Source organism: Gorilla gorilla, chromosome 20, assembly GCF_029281585.2.
Source record: "Gorilla gorilla gorilla isolate KB3781 chromosome 20, NHGRI_mGorGor1-v2.1_pri, whole genome shotgun sequence".
Lineage (NCBI taxonomy): Eukaryota > Metazoa > Chordata > Mammalia > Primates > Hominidae > Gorilla > Gorilla gorilla.
In genome coordinates, this window is record NC_073244.2 from 61,665,303 (window position 1) to 61,686,652 (window position 21,350).

Below are 21,350 nucleotides of genomic sequence, written 5' to 3' on the forward strand. Positions count from 1 at the left end.
TCCCTTATGATAGCTAAAATTTCATCAATAATATGTTTATTTCATGCACTGTGAAACTGGTATTTTAATTTCAACATATATAGAATGCCGAGAAATTGGGGCCCAGAGAGGTTAACGAACTCCCCAGCGTTTTCTAATGTAGTGAAAGTCGCAGATGGGTCCTGAACCTTGCCTCACTTCAAATCCCACCTCCCTCTGCAAATCGCTGCTTAAATCCAAGTCCTGGGGTTCTCCTGTCATGACATCACTCTGGCTCCTTTCAGCGTTTGGTTCCCCACTGCTGGCTGGTATCTGTGGCCAGCCACAGGCCTCGGCTTCCTGGTAAGGGATGCGGTCACAGTGACGATTGCGTTTGGTTCCTGGAATCAGCACCTGGCCCTGGACCTGCAGCACCATGAACAGTGGCTGGTGGGCGGCCCCTTGTTTGATGTCACTGCAGAGCCAGAGGAGGCTGTCGCCGAAATCCACCTCCCCCACTTCATCTCCCTCCAAGGTAATGTGGGGTGAGCGGAGGCTGTGGGGGCTGCTGGGGTGCATGCTGTCTCACTGCTGTTGTGGTTCTCCTGCAGCAGGTGAGGTGGACGTCTCCTGGTTCCTCGTTGCCCATTTTAAGGATGAAGGGATGGTCCTGGAGCATCCAGCCCGGGTGGAGCCTTTCTATGCCGTCCTGGAAAACCCCAGCTTCTCTCTGATGGGCATCCTGCTGCGGATCGCCAGTGGGACTCGCCTCTCCATCCCCATCACTTCCAACACATTGATCTATTATCACCCCCACCCCGAAGATATTAAGTTCCACTTGTACCTTGTCCCCAGCGACGCCTTGCTAACGAAGGTAAGCTGAGTGATTTAGGAGACCAGAGAAGATGACGATTATATTTCCAGGTTATCCCCTTGGCCCCTCCAGTGGAACAGAAAGGGCAAGGCACAGTTTTCATGGACAGCAGCATGGATCACTCTCCCCAAGAGTCATCTATAGGTGCTGAATGTTGAGCCACATGCAACAATCCCCGTAGAAATTCAGGGCTACTGAGAAGGGAACTTCCTTTTCTGGCTCTCAAGGAGGATATGGGCAGAAGAAATAATATGCAGAGATTCTCTCACCACATTTTATTTTATTTTATTTCTGAGACAGGGTCTTGCTCTGTCACCCAGGCTGCAGTACAGTGGCACAATCTCAGCTCACTACACCCTCCGCCTCCTGGGTTCAAGCGATTCTCCTGTCTCAGCCTCCTGAGTAGCTGGGATTACAGGCAAACACAACGACGCCTAGCTAATTTTTTTATATTTTAAGTCAGGATAGGTTTCGCTATTTTGGCCAGGCTGGTCTTGAACTCCTGACCTTAAGTGATCCTCCTGCCTCGGCCTCCCAAAATGCTGAGTTTACAGGCACGATCCACCGGGCCCGGCCTCTCTCACCAAGTTTTAGCTGGATAATATCTGAATGACACTCTCACACTCGCTCACATCTCTGGGGTAACTCCTTCCATTCAGTGGCATCTCCCTGTAGTGCATTTACAAAAGGCTGATGGTCCCACACCCTCTTAGGTTAGGGATGAAGCAGATGTTCTGCTTTCTGCAGCTCCATAGCTGCTGTGTTTCTGAATAAGATGCTGCTTCTGTGCCTCCAGCCTTGGTGTGAAGATTATGCCAGGAAGATTTCATTAAACTTTACTGTCCTGGCACCTAACACCTTTGCATCCCAATAACAAGAGGCAGGCGCTTGCCTGGCTGTATATAAGTTGGTAACTCTGGGTACTTTAAATACAAGAGAAAATTGGCTGTGTGCGATAGCTCTTGCCTGTAATCCCAGCACTTTGGGAGGCTGAGGAGGGAGGATCACCTAAGATCAGGAGTTTGAGACCAGCCTGGCCAACATGGTGAAACCCCCATCTCTACTAAAAATACAAAAATTAGCCAGGCATGGTGGTGTCTGTGGTTGGCAGTGTTTTTTAAAGCAGTTAGAAAATAAAACTCCATTCTCTTCTAGCTCGTAAGTTTCCTGCTGAGAGGTCTACTGTTAATCTAATGGAGTTTCCTTTCTAGGTGACTAGATGGTTTTCTCTTGCTGATTTTCAGAATTTCCCTTCACTTGGTGTTCGACAGTCTGATGACTCAACATCACGGTGAAGTTCATGTTGCAGTGTATTTTGCTGGTGATCATTTGGGCCTCCTGTATTCAGATCTTTAAATATCTTGCTAGGCTAGGAAAACTTTTGCCAGTTATTTTCTTAGATTCTCAATTTTTTGCTTTTTCTTCTCCCTTGGAAACACTGATGATTCATAAGTTTCATTGCTTTATGTAGTCCTATAATTCTTTTTTATTTATTATTTTATTTTAGTCTGACTGGGTTAATTAAAAAGACTTGTCTTCAGGTTCTCTCCTCTGCTTGGTCTAGTCTATGATTAAAGCTTTTCACTGTATTTTGTAATTTTTTCAATGAATCTTTCATTTCTAGATGTTAATTTTTTAATTATTATTATACTTTAAGTTCTAGGGTACATGTGCACAACTTACAGGTTTGTTACATATGTATACATGTGCCATGTTGGTGTGCTGCACCCGTTAACTCGTCATTTACATTAGGTATATCTCCTAATGCTATCCCTCACCCATCCCTCCACCCCACGACATGCCCTGGTGTGTGATGTTCCCCACCCTGTGTCCAAGTGTTCTCATTGTTCAATTCCCACCTATGGGTGAGAACATATGGTGTTTGGTTTTCTGTCCTTGCCATAGTTTGCTCAGAATGATGATTTCTAGCTTCATCCATGTCCCTACAAAGGACATGAACTCATCCTTTTTTATGGCTGCATAGTATTCCATGGTGTATATGTGTCACATTTTCTTAATCCAGTCTATCATTGATGGACATTTGGGTTGGTTCCAAGTCTTTGCTATTGTGAATAGTGCCACAGTAAACATATGTGTGCATGTGTCTTTATAGCAGCATGATTTATAATCCATCCTAGTAATGGGATGGCTGGGTCAAATGGTATTTCTAGTTCTAGATCCTTGAGGAATCGCCACACTGACTTCCACAATGGTTGAACTAGCTTAGAGTCCCACCAACAGTGTAAAGGCATTCCAGTTTCTCCACATCCTCTCCAGCACCTGTTGTTTCCTGACTTTTTAATGATCACCATTCTAACTGGCATGAGATGGTATCTCATTGTGGTTTTGATTTGCATTTCTCGATGGCCAGTGATGATGAGCATTTTTTCATGTGTCTGTTGGCTGCATAAATGTCTTCTTTTGAAAAGTGTCTGTTCATATCCTTTGCCCACTTTTTGATGTGGTTGTTTGATTTTTTCCTTGTAAATTTGTTTGAGTTCTTTGTAGATTCTGGATATTAGCCCTTTGTCAGATGGGGAGATTGTAAAAATTGTCTCCCATTCTGTAGGTTGCCTGTTCACTCTGATGGTAGTTTCTTTTGCTGTGCAGAAGCTCTTTAGTTTAATTAGATCCCATTTGTCAATTTTGGCTTTCGTTGCCATTGCTTTTGGTGTTTTAGTCATGAAGACTTTGCCCATGCCTATGTCCTGAATGGTATTGCCTAGGTTTTCTTCTAGGGTTTTTATGGTTTTAGGTCTAACATTTATGTCTTTAATCCATCTTGAATTAATTTTTGTATAAGGTGTAAGGAAGGGATCCAGTTTCAGCTTTCTACATATGGCTAGCCAGTTTTCCCAGCACCATTTATTAAATAGGGAATCCTTTCCTCATTTCTTGTTTTTGTCAGGTTTGTCAAAGATCAGATGGTTGTAGATGTGTGGTGTTATTTCTGAGGCCTCTGTTCTGTTCCATTGGTCTGTATCTCTGTTTTGGTACCAGTACCATGCTGTTTTGGTTACTGTAGCCTTGTAGTATAGTTTGAACTCAGGTAGTGTGATGACTCCAGCTTTGTTCTTTTGGCTTAGGATTGTCTTGGCAATGTGGGCTCTGTTTTGGTTCCATATGAACTTTAAAGTAGTTTTTTTCCAACTCTATGAAGAAAGTCATTGGTAGTTTGATGGGGGTTGCATTGAATCTATAAATTGCCTTGGGCACTATGGACGTTTTCATGATATTGATTCTTCCTATCCATGAGCATGGAATGTTCTTCCATTTGTTTGTGTCCTCTTTTATTTTGTTGAGCAGTGGTTTGGTTCTCCTTGAAGAGGTCCTTCACATCCATTGCAAGTTGGATTCCTAGGTATTTTATTCTCTTTGAAGCAATTGTGAATGGGAGTTCACTCATGATTTGGGTCTCTGTTTGTCTGTTATTGGTGTATAGAAATGCTTGTGATTTTTGCACATTGATTTTGTATCCTGAGACTTTGCTGAAGTTGCTTATCAGCTTAAGGAGATTTTGGGCTGAGACGATGGGGTTTTCTAAATATACAGTCATGTCATCTGCAAACAGGGACAATTTGACTTCCTCTTTTCCTAATTGAATACCCTATATTTCTTTCTCTTGCCTCACTGCCCTGGCCAGAACTTCTGACACTATGTTGAATAGGAGTGGTGAGAGAGGGCATTCTTGTCTTGTGCCAGTTTTCAAAGGGAATGCTTCCAGTTTTTGCCCATTCAGTATGATATTGGCTGTGGGTTTGTCATATATAGCTCTTATTATTTTTAGATACGTCCCATCAATACCTCGTTTATTGAGAGTTTTTAGCATGAAGGGCTGTTGAATTTTGTCAAAGGCCTTTTCTGCATCTATTGAGATAATCATGTGGTTTTTGTCTTTGGTTCTGTTTATGTGATGGATTACGTTTATTGATTTGCATATGTTGAGCCAGCCTTGCATCCCAGGGATGAAACCAACTTGATCTTGGTGGATAAGCTTTTTGATGTGCTGCTGGATTCGGTTTGCCGGTATTTTATTGAGGATTTTTGCATCGATGTTCGTCAGGGATATTGGTCTAAAATTCTCCTTTTTTGTTGTGTCTCTGCCAGACTTTGGTATCAGGATGATGTTGGCCTCATAAAATGAATTAGGGAGGATTCCCTCTTTTTCAATTGATTGGAATAGTTTCAGAAGGACTCGTGCCAGCTCCTTTTTGTACCTCTGGTAGAATTCGGCTGTGAATCCATCTGATTCTGGACTTTTTTAGGTGGGTAGGTTATTAATTATTGCCTCAATTTCAGAACCTGTTATTGGTCTATTCCGGGATTCAACTTCTTCCTGGTTTAGTCTTGGGAGTGTGTATGTGACCAGGAATTTATCCATTTCTTCTAGATTTTCTAGTTTATTTGTGTAGAGGTGTTTGTAGTATTCTCTGATTGTAGTTTGTATTTCTGTGGTATTGGTGGTGATATCCTCTTTATCATTTTTTATTGGGTCTGTTTTATTTTTCTCTCTTTTCTTTTTTATTAGTCCTGCTAGTGATCTATCAATTTTGTTGATCTTTTCAAAAAACCAGCTCCTGGATTCATTGATTTTTTGAAGGGCTTTCTTTTTTGTGTCTCTATTGCCTTCAGTTCTGCTCTGATCTTAGTTATTTCTTGCATTCTGCTAGCTTTTGAATTTGTTTGCTCTTGCTTCTCTAGTTCTTTTAATTGTGATGTTAGTGTGTCAATTTTAGATCTTTCCTGGTTTCTCTTGTGGGCATTTAGTGCTATAAATTTCCCTCTACACACTGCTTTAAATGTGTCCCAGAGATTCTGGTATGTTGTGTCTTTGTTCTCATTGGTTTCAAAGAACATCTTTATTTCTGCCTTCATTTCGTTATGTACCCAGTAGTCATTCAGGAGCAGGTTGTTCAGTTTCCATGTAGTTGAGCGATTTTGAGTGAGTTTCTTAATCCTGAATTCTAGTTTGATTGCCCTGTGGTCTGAGAGACAGTTTGTTATAATTTCTGTTCTTTTACATTTGCTGAGGAGTGCTTTACTTCCAACTATGTGGTCAATTTTGGAATAAGTGTGATGTGGTGCTGAGAAGAATGTATATTCTGTTGATTTGGGGTGGAGAGTTCTGAAGATGTCTGTTAGGTCTGCTTGGTGCGGAGCTGAGTTCAAGTCCTGGATATCCTTGTTAACCTTCTGTCTCATTGATCTGTCTAATGTTGACAGTGGGGTGTTAAAGTGTCCCATTATTATTGTGTGGGAGTCTAAGTCTCTTTGTAGGTCTCTAAGGACTTGCTTTATGAATCTGGGTGCTCCTGTATTGGGTGCATATATATTTAGTATAGTTAGCTCTTCTTGTTGAATTGATCCCTTTAACATTATGTAATGGCCTTCTTTGTCTGTTTTGATCTTTGTTGGTTTAAAGTCTGTTTTATCAGAGGCTAGGATTGCAACCTCTGCTTTTTTTTTTGTTTTCCATTTGCTTGGTAGATCTTCCTCCATCCCTTTATTTTGAGCCTGTGTGTGCCTCTGCACGTGAGATGGGTCTCCTGAATACAGCACACTGATGAGTCTTGACTCCCTATCCAATTTGCTAGTCTGTGTCTTTTAATTGGGGCATTTAGCCCATTTACATTTAAAGTTAATATTGTTATGTGTGAATTTGATCCTGTCATTATGATATTAGCTGGTTATTTTGCCCGTTAGTTGATGCAGTTTCTTCCTAGCATCGATGGTCTTTACAATTTGGCATGTTTTTGCAGTGGCTGGAACCGGTTGTTCCTTTCCATGTTTAGTGCTTCCTTAAGGAGCTCTTGTAAGGCAGGCCTGGTGGTGACAAAATGTCTCAGCATTTGCTTGTCTGTAAAGGAGTTTATTTCTCCTTCACTTATAAAGCTTAGTTTGGCTGGATATGAAATTCTAGGTTGAAAATTCTTTTCTTTAAGAATGTTGAGTATTGGCCCCCACTCTCTTCTGGCTTGTAGGGTTTCTGCCGAGAGATCCACTGTTAGTCTGATGGGTAACCCGACCTTTCTCTCTGGCTGCCTTTAACATTTTTTCCTTCATTTCAACCTTGGTGAATCTGACAATTATGTGTCTTGGGGTTGCTCTTCTTGAGGAGTATCCTTGTGGCATTCTCTGTATTTCCTGAATTTGAATGTTGGCCTGCCTTGCTAGGTTGGGGAAGTTCTCCTGGATAATATCCTGAAGAGTGTTTTCCAACTTGGTTCCATTCTCCCCGTCACTTTCAGGTACACCAATCAGACGTAGATTTGGTCTTTTCACATAGTCCCATATTTCTTGGAGGCTTTGTTCTTTTCTTTTTACTATTTTTTCTCTAAACTTTTCTTCTTGCTTCATTTCATTAATTTGATCTTCATTCACTGATACCCTTTCTTCCACTTGATCAAATCAGCTGTGTACACGTCACATAGTTCTCGTGCCATGGTTTTCAGCTCCATCAGGTCATTTAAGGACTTCTCTACACTGTTTATTGTAGTTAGCCATTCGTGTAATCTTTTTTCAAGGTTTTTAGCTTTTTTGCGATGGGTTCGAACATCCTTCTTTAGCTCAGAGAAGTTTGTTATTACCGATTGTCTGAAGCCATCTTCTCTCAGCCTGTCAAAGTCATTCTCCGTCCAGCTTTGTTCCATTGCTGGCGAGGAGCTACATTCCTTTGGAGAAGAAGAGGCGCTCTGATTTTTAGAATTTTCAGCTTTTCTGCTCTGGTTTCTCCCCATGTTTGTGGTTTTATCTACCTTTGGTCTTTGATGATGATGATGTACAGATGGGGTTTTGGTGTGGATGTCCTTTCTGTTTGTTAGTTTCTCTTCTAACAGTCAGGACCCTCAGCTGCAGGTCTGTTGGAGTTTGCTGGAGGTCCACTTCAGACCCTGTTTGCCTGGGTATCACCAGCGGAGGCTGCAGAACAGCAAATATTACAGAACGGCCAATGTTGCTGCCTGATCCTTCCTCTGGAAGCTTCATCTCAGAGGGGCACCTGGCTGTATGATGTGTCAGTCAGCCCCTACTGGGAGATGTCTCCGAGTTAGGCTACTCAGGGGTCAGGGACCCACTTGAGGCGGCAGTCTGTCTGTTCTCAGATCTCACACACCATGCTGGGAGAAGCACTACTCTCTTCAAAGCTGTCAGACACGGACGTTTAACTCTGCAGAAGTTTCTGCTGCCTTTTGTTCAGCTGTGTCCTGCCCCCAGAGGTGGAATCTACAGAGGCAGGCAGGCCTCCTTGAGCTGTGGTGGGCTCTACCCAGTTCGAGCTTGTAGGCCGCTTTGTTTACCTACTCAAGCCTCAGCAATGGCGGATGCCCCTCCCCCAGCCTTGCTGCCACCTTGCAGTTTGATCTCAGACTGCTGTGCCAGCAGTGAGTGAGGCTCCATGGGCGTGGGACCCTCCGAGCCAGGCGTGGGGTATTATCTCCTGATGTGCCATTTGCTAAGGCTGTTGGAAAAGCACAGTATTAGGGTGGGAGTGTCCTGATTTTCCAGGTACCGTCTGTCATGGCTTCGCTTTGCTAGGAAAGGGAATTCCCCGACCTCTTGCGATTCCCGCGTGAGGCAATGCCCCGCCCTGCTCTGTGGGCTGCACCCACTGTCTGACAAGCCCCAGTGAGAGGAACCCGGTACCTCAGTTGGAAATGCATAAATCAGCTGTCTTCTGCATTGCTCACACTGGGAGCTGCAGACTGGAGCTGTTCCTATTTGGCCATCTTGGAAACTCCCTCTAGATGTTAAGTTTTTTAAGGTATCTGTCTCCTTGGTAAATCTCTAGTTCACATCCTGAATTAATTTTCAGATTTTTTTTTGTATTAGTTTTCAGATTTATCTTGCATCTCTTATTGAGATTCTTTAAGCTCAATCTTTTGAATTATTTATCTGGCACTTTGAAAATTTCATTTTGGTTAGGATCCATTGGTAGAGAATTACTATGTTCCTTTGGGGATGTCATAACACCCTGATTTTTCATACTTCCATTATTATAATGCTGTGTCCCCACCCAAATCTCATTTTGAATTGTAGCTCCCATAATTCCCACATGTTGTGGGAGGTGATTGAATCATGGGACAGGTTTCTCCTGTGTTGTTCTCATGATAGCAAGTAAGTCTCATGAGATCTGATGGTTTTATAAACGGGAGTTTCCTGCACGGCTCTCTCTTGCCTGCCGCTATGTAAGACATGACTTTGCTCCTCCTTTGCCTTCTATCATGATTGTGAGGCCTCCCCAGTCATGTGGAACTGTGAGTCAATTCAACTTCGTTCATTTATGAATTACTCATTCTTGGGCAGTCCTTTATAGCAGCATATGAATGGACTAATACATCTATTCAACAAATGTTTATTGTGTGCCTTGTATATTCCAGGTACTATTTTAGGTGATGGGGATGCATCAGTGAAGAAATAGTGAAAAACATGACAACGTATGATATTACATGGAATGTTCATCCTATAGGAGAAATATATATGTGGATAGTAAGAACTCTAAAAAATAAAGAATGCTGTTGCATTCTTTGAAAACAAGTATAGCAGTATGTCTCTCAACCTCTGCAGAAATTGGTCCATAATGATAAACTGCCAATGTTATACTGATGTGTTTGGTTCTTATACTTCCAGTCTGTTGTTATAATTTACATTGAATATATCTGTTCATTTAAAATAATCATTCATCAGAGATGGCATGATACATCATGTCTTTCCTCTGTCAGTTTCTTTTTATCCTTCTGGAGTTGGTTCTCTTTATAGGCATATGTGTGATGCCTCCCGGATAGGTCTCCACATCCCTTCTCTGCTTAATTCCCATCATGAATTCATCCCTTTCCTCAATACAACTTGAATTTTTTTCTTTTATTTGATCTTCCAGGCCCAGTTTAGGTTTCAGCTTTGCCCATCCTTTCTTCATCGATATCATTTATTTTTTAAATTAATATAATATGCACATAATATATTGCTCCATAATTTTCACAGTGAACATGCCCATGTATCCAGCACCCAGAGCAAGATACAGAACATCACCAACTTCCCTGAGGCCCCCTTGAACCTTCTCCCAGTCATTACCCCAAGGGTGTCTAACAGCTGGACTAATAATACCACCTACTGTCATTGCTTTTAGTTTAAATTCTTGCTCGTTAATTCCATAAAGTCTCTATTGAGTTGCACCTGAGTCTTCTGAAAGGTTTTCTTACTGATTGAATTCCATTCTATGTCTTTGGTGGCTGCTCAGATAGTTCTGAGGTCTCACTTTCCGTTCCGGCTGCTGGTTCTCTCAGAGGGGACCTCATTCTTCTGTATCTGCTCACTGGTACTCAGGTGGCCGAGCATCTCACAGCAGCCCTGTGACGGAGAGTAGTAACATCTCTACTCTCACCCATCATAAGCTTGTTCACAGACACAGCCAAGCTACCAGTCCTCGGCTGAGGCACCAAAAGAAAGCCTCTTTGTCCTTGGGTTTTATAAGTCCCCTGGCCAAACTCTCCACAGTGTAAAAATAAAATCAAACTATACAATAATTTATGATAAGTTTACCATTCACAAGAAATCCTTTGGCTCTGAGATGTCCGTCAGCAAAATGTTAATAATATATCTTTTTTGCATAGAGGCATATTTACATCTGTCTATCTAGTTTATCACTCTACCATCTATCTGCCTATTTATCTCTGTGTGTCCTTCTGGGTCTTGGCTACATGGGTGTGTCTACTGTGAAAATTATGGCACAATAAATTATTTGCATATTTTATTAATTAAAAATATAATCTATCAATCAATCATCTCAATTTTTTTTTTTGAAATGCAGTCTCACTCTGTCACCCAGGCTGGAGTGCAGTGGCGAGATCTCAGCTCGCTGCAACCTCTGCCTCCTGGGTTGAAGCAATTCTCCTACCTCAGCCTCCCAAGTAGTTGGGATTACAGACGTGCATCACCATGCCTAGCTCATTTTTGCATTTTTAGAAGAGATGGGGCTTTACCATGTTGGCCAGGCTGGTCTTGAACTCCTGACCTTAGGTGACCCACCTGTCTCGGCCTCCCAAAGTGCTGGGATTACAGGCATGAGCCACCGTACCCGGCCCTATCATCTCAATCTTTGCATCAACTGAATCATATCCTGCGTGCTACTTAATACAATATATAGAAAACTTTTTATGCCACTATTTGTGCTTATTTCCTTTTTTGTGTGCTTTCTAATGTTTCTCCCACTTCTTCCTCAGATGATAGATGATGAGGAAGATCGCTTCTGTGGTGTGCGTCTACAGACTTCACCCCCAGTGGAACCCCTGAACTTTGGTGCCCGTTATATTGTGTCTAATTCTGCTCATCTGGAAATAATACCCACGGTTGGTAGAATTCAAATCTAACACAGCAGATTTCAGAATATTTTGTACTTTTGAAACAAATAGAAGAATTTTAGCAAAATGCAATTTTTTTTCATTAATCACAAATACAAAGTTTTTAAAAATTGAAAATACAGGAAAACAGTCTTAACAAAATTACATATTTCTAAGACCTTAACACAAGCAGTGGTAACATTTTAGCATTTGGGGCACTTATATTGTGATTTAAACTGTACATTTAGTTATCTGAATTGAAGTTTCCACTTCTCTGTTATGGTTCCCTGCAGGCCTGACATCTTGCCTAGCTAAGTCACTTAACAAGTATTTTTTAAGATGTTTGAATGAAGAAATATAATATCTTGGCTGGGATCAGTAGCTCACATCTGTAATCCCAGCACTTTGGGAGGCCGAGGCAGGCAGATCATGAGTCAAGAGTTCGAGACCAGCCTGACCAACATGGTGAAACCCCTTCTCTACTAAAAAATACACAAAGAATGAGCTGGGCATGGTGGTGTGCGCCTGTAATCCCAGCTACTCAGGAGGCTGAGGCGGGAGAATCACTTGAACCCGGGAGCTGGAGATTGCAGTGAGCTGAGATTGTGCCACTGCACTCCACCCTGGGCAACAGAGTTGGACTCCATCTCAAAAACAAAAACATAAAATTAAAAAAATAAAAGAAATATGATATATTATATATTACATTTTTGTATTTTTACTGGAGATTACAGGTGTGAGCCACTGTGCCCAGAGCTTATCTATGTTTTATAGCCTTATCTTCCAGGCTACTCTTTGTTAGGAGAGAAGTGATTTCTTTGAACTGCCTGAGGGTAGAAAGGGAGCAATTTCTGAGCTACTTCTTGTTAGAAGGAAATTTTTTTGCCGGGGAATCTCTTCACCCTAACTATCTACCTAAATGATTTTCTATCTCTGTTAACAGCAGCCAGACAGTTCCCGGAAGCTCAGTTGTCCTTCAGGCAAGATACACTCTTGGTTGTTGCAGGACCTTGCATAAACATTGCTGGTATGGAGATAAATAAAATACAGGGAGTTCCTTACAAAAAAAAAATGCAACATAGTAAGCATGGCATAAGAAATGGCCATCATAAGACTGGGCACGGTTTCTTAGGCCTGTAATCCCAGTACTTCGGGAAGCCAAGGTGGACAGATCACTTGAAGTCAAGAGTTCGAGACCAGCCTGGCCAACATGGTGAAACCTCATCTCTACTAAAAATACAAAAATTAGCTGGGATTGGTGGCGTGCAACTGTAGTCCCAGCTACTCAGGAGGCTGAGGCAGGAGAATCACTTGAACCTGTGAGGCAAAGGTTGTAATGAGCCGAGATCACGCCACTGCACTTCAGCCTGGGCGACAGAGCAAGACTCTGTCTCAAAAACAAAAACAAACAAACAAAGAAATGGCAATTGTAATATGAGGTGATAATCTTGAGCAAGGTAAAATCTCCTTAGAGTCATCTTCCTTTTAAAAAGATGGAGAACCGAGGCCGGGAGCTGTGACTCACACCCGTAATCCCAGCACTTTGGGAGGCTGAGGCAGACAGATCATGAGGTCAGGAGATTGAGACCATCCTGGCTAACACGGTGAAGCCCTGTCTCTACTAAAAATACAAAAAATTAGTTGGGTGTGGTGGCACGCACCTGTAGTCCCAGCTACTCAGGAGGCTGAAGCAGGAGAATCACTTGAACCTGGGAAGCAGAGGTTGCAGTGAGCTGAGAACAAGCCACTGCACTCCAGCCTGGGTGACAGAGTGAGACTCCATATCAAAAAAAAAAAAAAAAAAAAGGAGAAACAAGGACCTCACGTCTTAGAATTTTTAAATTACTATTTTCCGGTTCATTCTAAGATGGCCAAATAGGAATAGCTCCGGTCTGCAGCTCCCAGCGTGATTGATGCAGAAGATGGGTGATTTCTGCATTTCTAACCAAGGTACCTGGTTCATCTCACTGGGACTGGTTGGAAAGTGGGTGCAGCCCATGGAGGGCGAGCCGAAGCAGCGCGGGGCATCGCCTCACCCAGGAAGCGCAAGGGGTTGGGGGATTTCCCTTTCCTAGCCAAGGGAAGCCGTGACAGACTGTACCGGGAAAATTGGGACACTGCCACCTAAACACTGTGTTTTTCCAACGGTCTTAGCAAACGGCACACCAGGAGATTAGATCCTGCACCTGGCTCAAAGGGTCCCACGCCCATGGAGCCTGCTAGTCCAAGATCGAACTGCGAGGCTGCAAGCCTGGCTGGAGGAGGGGCATCTGCCATTGCTGAGGCTTGAGTAGGTAAACAAAGCAGCCGGTAAGCTCGAAGTGGGTGGAGCCCACTGCAGCTCAATGAGGCCCAAGTGCCTCTGTAGACTCCACCTCTGGTGGCAGGGCATAGCAGGACAAAAGGCAGCACAAACTTCTGCAGACTTCAATGTCCCTGTCTGACAGCTCTGAAGAGAGCAGTGGTTCTACCAGCACGGTGTTTGAGCTCTGTCTGCTCAAGTGGTCCCTGACCCCCGTGTAGCCTAACTTTGAGACACCTCCAAGTAGGGGCTGACTGACACCTCATACAGCTGGGTGCCCCTCTGAGACGAAGCTTCCAGAGGAAGGATCAGGCAGCATTATTTGCTTTTCTGCAATATTGGCTGTTCTGCAGCCTCCGCTGGTGATACCCAGGCAAACACGGTCTGGAGTGGACCTCCAGCAAACTCCAACAGACCTGCAGCTGAGGGTCCTGACTGTTAGAAGGAAAACTAACAAGCAGAAAGGAACAGCATCAACATCAACAAAAAGGACATCCACACCAAAACCTCATCTGTAGGTCACCAACCTCAAAGACCAAAGGTAGATAAAACCACAAAGATGGGGAGAAACCAGAGCAGAAAAGTTGAAAATTCTAAAAACCAGAGCACTCCTCCTCCAAAGGATCGCAGCTCCTCGCCAGCAATGGAACAAAGCTGGACAGAGAATGACTTTGACGAGTTGACAGAAGTAGGCTTCAGAAAGTCGGTAATAACAAACGTCTCCAAGCTAAAGAAGAATGTTCAAAGGAAAACCTTGAAAAAAGATTAGACAAATGGTTAACTAGAATAAACAGTGCAGAGAAGATATTAAATGACCTGATGGAGCTGAAAACCACGGCATGGGAAGTACGTGATGCATGCACAAGCTTCAGAAGCCAATTCGATCAAGTGGAAGAACTGATATCAGTGATTGAAGATCAAATTAATGAAATGAAGCAAGAAGAGAAATTTAGAGAAAAGAGAGTAAAAAGAAAATAACAAAGCCTCCAAGAAATATTTGACTATGTGAAAAGACCAAATATACGTTTGATTGGTGTACCTGAAAGTGACGGGGAGAATGGAACCAAGTTGGAAAACACTCTTCAGGATATTATCCAGGAGAACTTCCCCAACCTAGCAAGGCAGGCCAACATTCAAATTCAGGAAATACAGAGAACACCACAAAGATATTCCTCAAGAAGAGCAACCCCAAGACACATAATTGTCAGATTCACCAAGGTTGAAATGAAGGAAAAAATGTTAAGGACAGCCAGAGAGAAAGGTCGGGTTACCCACAAAGGGAAGCCCATCAGACTAACAGCAGATCTCTTGGCAGAAACCCTACAAGCCAGACGAGACTGGGAGCCAAAATTCAGCATTCTTAAAGAAAAGAATTTTCAACCCAGAATTTCATATCCAGCCAAACTAAGCTTTATAAGTGAAGGAGAAATAAACTCCTTTACAGACAAGCAAATGCTGAGACATTTTGTCACCACCAGGCCTGCCTTACAAGAGCTCCTTAAGGAAGCACTAAACATGGAAAGGAGCAACCAGTACCAGCCACTGCAAAAACATGCCAAATTGTAAAGACCATCGATGCTAGGAAGAAACTGCATCAACTAACGGGCAAAATAACCAGCTAATATCATAATGACAGGATCAAATTCACACATAACAATATTAACTTTAAATGTAAATGGGCTAAATGCCCCAATTAAAAGACACAGACCGGCAAATTAGATAATGAGTCAAGACCTGTCAGTGTGCTGTATTCAGGAGACCCATCTCACGTGCAGAGGCACACACAGGCTCAAAATAAACGGATGGAGGAAGATCTACCAAGAAAGTGGAAAGGAAAAAAAGCAGGGGTTGCAACCCTAGTCTCTGATAAAACAGACTTTAAACCAACAAAGATCAAAAGAGACAAGACCATTGCATAATGTTAAAGGGATCAATTCAACAAGAAGAGCTAACTATCCTGAATGTATATGCACCCAATACAGGAGCACCCAGATTCATAAAAGGAGTCCTTAGAGACCTACAAAGAGACTTAGACTCCCACACAATAATAATGGGAGACTTTAACACCCCGCTGTCAATATTAGACAGATCAACGAGACAGAAGGTTAACAAGGATATCCAGGACTTGAACTCAGCTCTGCAGCAAGCAGACCTAATGGGCATCTACAGAACTCTCCACCTCAGATCAACAGAATATACATTCTTCTCAGCACCACATCACACTTATTCCAAAATTGACCACATAGTTGGAAGTAAAGCAGTCCTCAGCAAATGTAAAAGAACAGAAATCATAACAAACTGTCTCTGAGACCACAGTGCAATCAAATTAGAACTCAGGATTAAGAAATTCACTCAAAACCACACAACTACATGGAAACTGAACAACCTGCTCCTGAATGACTACTGGGTAAATAACGAAATGAAGGCAGAAATAAAGATGTTCTTTGAAACCAAGGAGAACAAAGACACAATGTACTAGAGTCTCTGGGACACATTTAAAGCAGTGTGTAGGGGGAAATTTATAGCACTAAATGCCCACAGGAGAAAGCAGGAAAGATCTAAAATTGACACCCTAACATCACAATTAAAAGAACTAGAGAGGCAAGAGCAAACAAATTCAAAAGCTAGCAGAATGCAAGAAATAACTAAGATCAGAGCAGAACTGAAGGAGATAGAGTCACACACAAAAAAAAACCCTTCAAAAAGTCAGTGAATCTAGGAGCTGGTTTTTTGAAAAGATCAACAAAATTGATAGATCACTAGCAAGACTAATAAAGAAGAAAATAGAGAAGAATCAAATAGACGCAATAAAGAATGATAAAGGGGAGATCACCACTGATTCCACAGAAATACAAACTACCGTCAGAGAATACTATAAACACCTCTATGCAAATAAACTAGAAAATCTAGAAGAAATGGATAAATTCCTGGACACATACACACTCCCAAGACTAAACCAGGAAGAAGTTGAATCGCTGAATAGACCAATAACAGGCTCTGAAATTGAGGCAATAATTAATAGCCTACCAACCAAAAAAAGTCCAGGACCAGATGGTTTCACAGCCGAATTCTACCAGAGGTACAAAAAGGAGCTGGTACGAGTCCTTCTGAAACTATTCCAATCAATTGAAAAAGAGGGAATCCTCCCTAACTCATTTTATGAGGCCAGCATCATCCTGATACCAAAGCCTGGCAGAGACACAACAAAAAAACAGAATTTTAGACAAATATCCCTGATGAACATCAATGCAAAAGTCCTCAATAAAATACAGGCAAACCGAATCCAGCAGCACATCAAAAAGCTTATCCACCAAGATCAAGTTGGCTTCATCCCTGGGATGCAAGGCTGGCTCAACATATGCAAATCAGTAAACCTAATCCATCACATAAACAGAACCAAAGACAAAAACCATATGATTATCTCAATAGATGCAGAAAAGGCGTTTGACAATATTCAACAGTCTTTCATACTAAAAACTCTCAATAAACTAGGTATTGATGGAATGTATCTCAAAATAGTAAGAGCTATTTATGACAAACCCACAGCCAGTATCATACTGAATGGGCAAAAACTGGAAGCATTCCCTTTGAAAACTGGCACAAGACAGGTATGCCCTCTCTCACCACTCCTATTCAACATAGTGTTGGAAGTTCTGGCCAGGGCAGTGAGGCAAGAGAAAGAAATAAAGGGTATTCAGTTAGGAAAAGAGGAAGTCAAATTGTCTCTGTTTGCAGATGACATGATTGTATATTTAGAAAACCCCATTGTCTCAGCCCAAAATCTCCTTAAGCTGATAAGCAACTTCAGCAAAGTCTCAGGATACAAAATCAATGTGCAAAAATCACAAGCATTCCTCCACACCAATAACAGACAGAGAGCCAAATCGTGAGTGAACTCCCATTCACAATTGCTTCAAAGAGTATAAAATACCTAGGAATCCAACCTACAAGGTATATGAAGGACCTCTTCAAGGAGAACTACAAACCACTGCTCAACAAAATAAAAGAGGACACAAACAAATGGAAGAACATTCCATGCTCATGGATAGGAAGAATCAATATCATGAAAATGGCCATACTGCCCAAGGTAATTTATAGATTCAATGCCATCCCCATCAAACTACCGATGACTTTCTTCACAGAATTGGAAAAAACTACTTTAAAGTTCATATGGAACCAAAACAGAGCCCACATTGCCAAGACAATCCTAAGCAAAAGTAGCAAAGCTGGAGGCATCACACTACCTGACTTCAAACTATACTACAAGGCTACAGTAACCAAAACAGCATGGTACTGGTACCAAAACAGAGATATAGACCAATGGAACAGAATAGAGGCCTCAGAAATAACACCACATATCTACAACCATCTGATCTTTGACAAACCTGACAAAAACAAAAAATTGGGAAAGGATTCCCTATTTAGTAAATGGTGCTAGGGAAACTGGCTAGCCATATGTAGGAAGCTGAAACTGGATCCCTTTCTTATACCTTATTCAAAAATTAATTCAGGATGGATTAAAGACATAAATGTTAGACCTAAAACCATAAAAACCCTAGAAGAAAACCTAGGCAATACCATTCAGGACATAGGCATGGGCAAGGAATTCATGACTGAAACACCAAAAGCAATGGCAACGAAAGCCAAAATAGACAAATGGGGTCTAATTAAACTAAAGAGTATCTGCGCAGCAAAAGAAACTACCATCAGAGTGAACAAGCAACCTACAGAATGGGAGAAAGTTTTTGCAATCTCCCCATCTGACAAAGGGCTAATATCCAGAATCTACAAAGAACTTAAACAAATTTACAAGAAAAAATCAATCCCATCCAAAAGTGGGCAAAGGATATGAACAGACACTTTTTCAAAAGAAGGCATTTATGCAGCCAACAGACACATGAAAAAATGCTCATCATCACTGGCCATCAGAGAAATGCAAATCAAAACCACAATGAGATACCATCTCACACCAGTTAGAATGGCGATCATTAAAAAGTCAGGAAACAACAGGTGCTGGAGAGAATGTGGAGAAATAGGAACACTTTTACACTGTTGGTGGGAGTGTAAATTAGTTCACCCATTGTGGAAGACAATGTGGCGATTCCTCAAGGATCTAGAACTAGAAATACCATTTGACCCAGCAATCGCATTACTGGGTATATACCCAAAGGATTATAAATCATGCTACTATAAAGACACATGCACATGTATGTTTATTGCAGCACTATTCACAATAGCATAGACTTGGAACCAACCCAAATGTCCATCAATGATAGACTGGATTAAGAAAATGTGGTGCATATACACCATGGAATACTATGCAGCCATAAAAAAGGATGAGTTCATGTCCTTTATAGGGACATGGCTGAAGCTGGAAACCATCATTCTGAGCAAACTATGGCAAGGAGAGAAAACAGAACACTTCATGTTCTCACTCATAAGTGGGAATTGAACAATGAGAACACTTGGACACAGTGCGGGGAGCATCACACACTGGGGCCTGTTGTGGGGTTTGGGGCATGGGGGAGGGATAGCGTTAGGAGAAATATCTAATGTAAATGATGAGTTAATGGGTGCAGCAAACCAACACGGCACATGTATCCATACGTAACAAACCTGCACGTCATGCACATGTACCCTAGAACTTAAAAGTGTAACAAAAAGAAGGAATTTTTAAATTACTGTTTTCCAAGAGTTGTAGGGCTTGTTTCCTAAAGAAACTAGAGATTCGCATAAACTAAGCTTTTCCTAATTCTGTCCTGCCTATGAAGTTAGCTCCTGTTCCCCAGGGCAGCTTTGGTTAGGAATCCTGGGGAAGTCGGGTGCAGAACGAAGAGAAGGAAGGACAAGAAAGCACGATGCCACATCTGACCCTTGGCTTCTCAGTGAGGCCAAGACAGACCTGATGAGCTGCCTTTGCCAGTTTTCCCACATTTCTGTACGGTCTGAGATTCTGAGTTAGTAGCGTTATTATTATTATTTTTGTTTGTTTTTGAGATGGAATATCGCTCTTGTCGCCCAGGCTGGAGTGCAATGGCGTGATCTTGGCTCACTGCAACCTCCATCTCCGGGGTTCAAGCGATTCTCCTGCCTCAGCCTCCCAAGAACCTGGGATTACAGGCACCCGCCACCATGCCCAGCTAATTTGTTGTATTTTTAGTAGAGACGGGGTTTCACCATGTTGGCCAGGCTGGTCTCAAACTCCTGACCTCAGGTGATCTGCCTGGCGCGGCCTCCCAAAGTGCTGAAATTACAGGTGTGAGCCACTGTGCCTGGCCAACACCTCAAATTTTTATACTCAGTTCAGATCATTTTTCTCTGACTCATGGGGTGTTGAGAGCTAGGTTACTCTTGCTTTCGTAGAATGAAATTATTTCCTAACATTGTGCATTTAAAAGGATGTTTACCAGCTGGGCACAGTGGCTCATGCCTATAATCCTAACACTTTGGGAGGCTGGGGTGGGGGGTGGGGGGGGGGGGGCAGATCATGAAGTCGGGAGTTCGAGACCAGCCTGGCCAATATGGCGAAACCCCGTCTCTACTAAAAATACAAAAATTAGCCGGGCATGGTGGTACGCGCTTGTAATCTCAGCTACTCAGGAGGCTGAGGCAGGAGCATCGCTTGAACCTGGGAGTTGGAGGTTGCAGTGAGCTGAGATTGCGCTACTGCACTCCAGCCTGGGTGACAGAGCAAGACCCCGTCTCAAAACAAAAATAAAACAAAAACAGGATGTTCAGGATGTTTACCTCTCTCCCTCTGTTTCCCCCTCAACCAGCCATGACATTGTGTAGAAAACGGGTTAAGTTCCATTGGCCAGTTCACTGTAGGGAGCCGGGCTTTTCCACCCTCCACTGCTTCAAGTCAACTGTTGTGTTTCCTCTAGGAGTTGAAATTGTCCTACAGGAGCCCTGGAGAAATCCAGCACTTCTCAAAATTCTATGCTGGGCAGATGAAAGAACCCATTCAACTTGAAATTACTGAAAAAAGACATGAGACTTTGGTCTGGAAGACTGTGGTGAAGCCAGGTAGGTGAGTGGGTGAGGCTGGCATTTTAGGTGAGGGGAAAATGCACCTCTACCATTGAATGTCAAAGGTGAAAGCCTGTTTATGATTCCAGCCCAGTTAAGAACTCCATTGTCAGTGTATCGCCAATGTGAGGAAAACGAAAGTGATGGCCGTGGTTTGTCCACAGGAAGTGAAATGCTCAAGGAGCCAGAGAATGGGGATGGCCATGGGAATGGAAACCTCTCACACCTGGGGGTAAAGAACAGGAGATTTTTTTTTTTTCAGAGTCTTGCTGTGTTGCCCAGGCTGGAGTGCAGTGATGCGATCTCGGCTCACTGCAACCTCTGCCTCCTGGTTCAAGTGATTCTCCTGCCTCAGTCTCCCGAGTAGCTGGGATTACAGGTGCGTGCCACCACTCTTGGCTAATTTTTTTATTTTTAGTAGAGATGGGGATTTGCTCTGTTGGCCAAGCTGGTCTCAAACTCCTGACCTCAAGTGATCCACCCGCCTCGGCCTCCCAAAGCATTGGGATTACAGGAATGAGCCACCGCGCCCGGCCAAAAACAGGAAATTTTAAGAGTCAGAACGAACCTGAAGACTACTTCATTCCATTTTCTGCACAATTTAGTAATTTCTTCCACCTTTCTTATTTTTTGGGGTGTCATATTCCTTCAGATAGTCTGATGAAAAATCCTGTAAAATGTTTCATTCATTCATACAAACTCAACATCATAAATATAATTTTGTGGAATTTAGAAACTCCCAGAAAAGTTATCAAAGATCTCCTCAGAGGTCCTTGAATCTCTGTGGATACATTTAAGTGTCTCCAGTACTTGCAAATGTCATCCTCTGTTTGAATACCTACAATGATGCAGAAAT

At 42.5% G+C, this 21,350-nt stretch overlaps 1 protein-coding gene across 10 annotated transcripts in view; it reads left to right on the forward strand.

The window, feature by feature from the left end:
* LOC129523562 (caspase recruitment domain-containing protein 8) overlaps nt 1–21,350 on the forward strand; it is a 53,014-nt gene that overhangs the window by 24,018 nt on the left and 7,646 nt on the right. For 7 of the 10 annotated variants that reach the window (XM_055370131.2, XM_063701562.1, XM_063701563.1 and 4 more), the window contains 4 exons: nt 264–493; nt 570–832; nt 11,047–11,172; nt 20,350–20,491. In XM_055370131.2, coding sequence (XP_055226106.1) covers nt 264–493; nt 570–832; nt 11,047–11,172; nt 20,350–20,491 — 761 coding nt within the window. Of the gene's footprint in view, nt 1–263; nt 494–569; nt 833–11,046; nt 11,173–12,106; nt 12,191–20,349; nt 20,492–21,350 lie in introns of those variants that run through there. The other 3 variants (XM_055370133.2, XM_055370137.2, XM_055370139.2) reach the window with 2 other exon arrangements.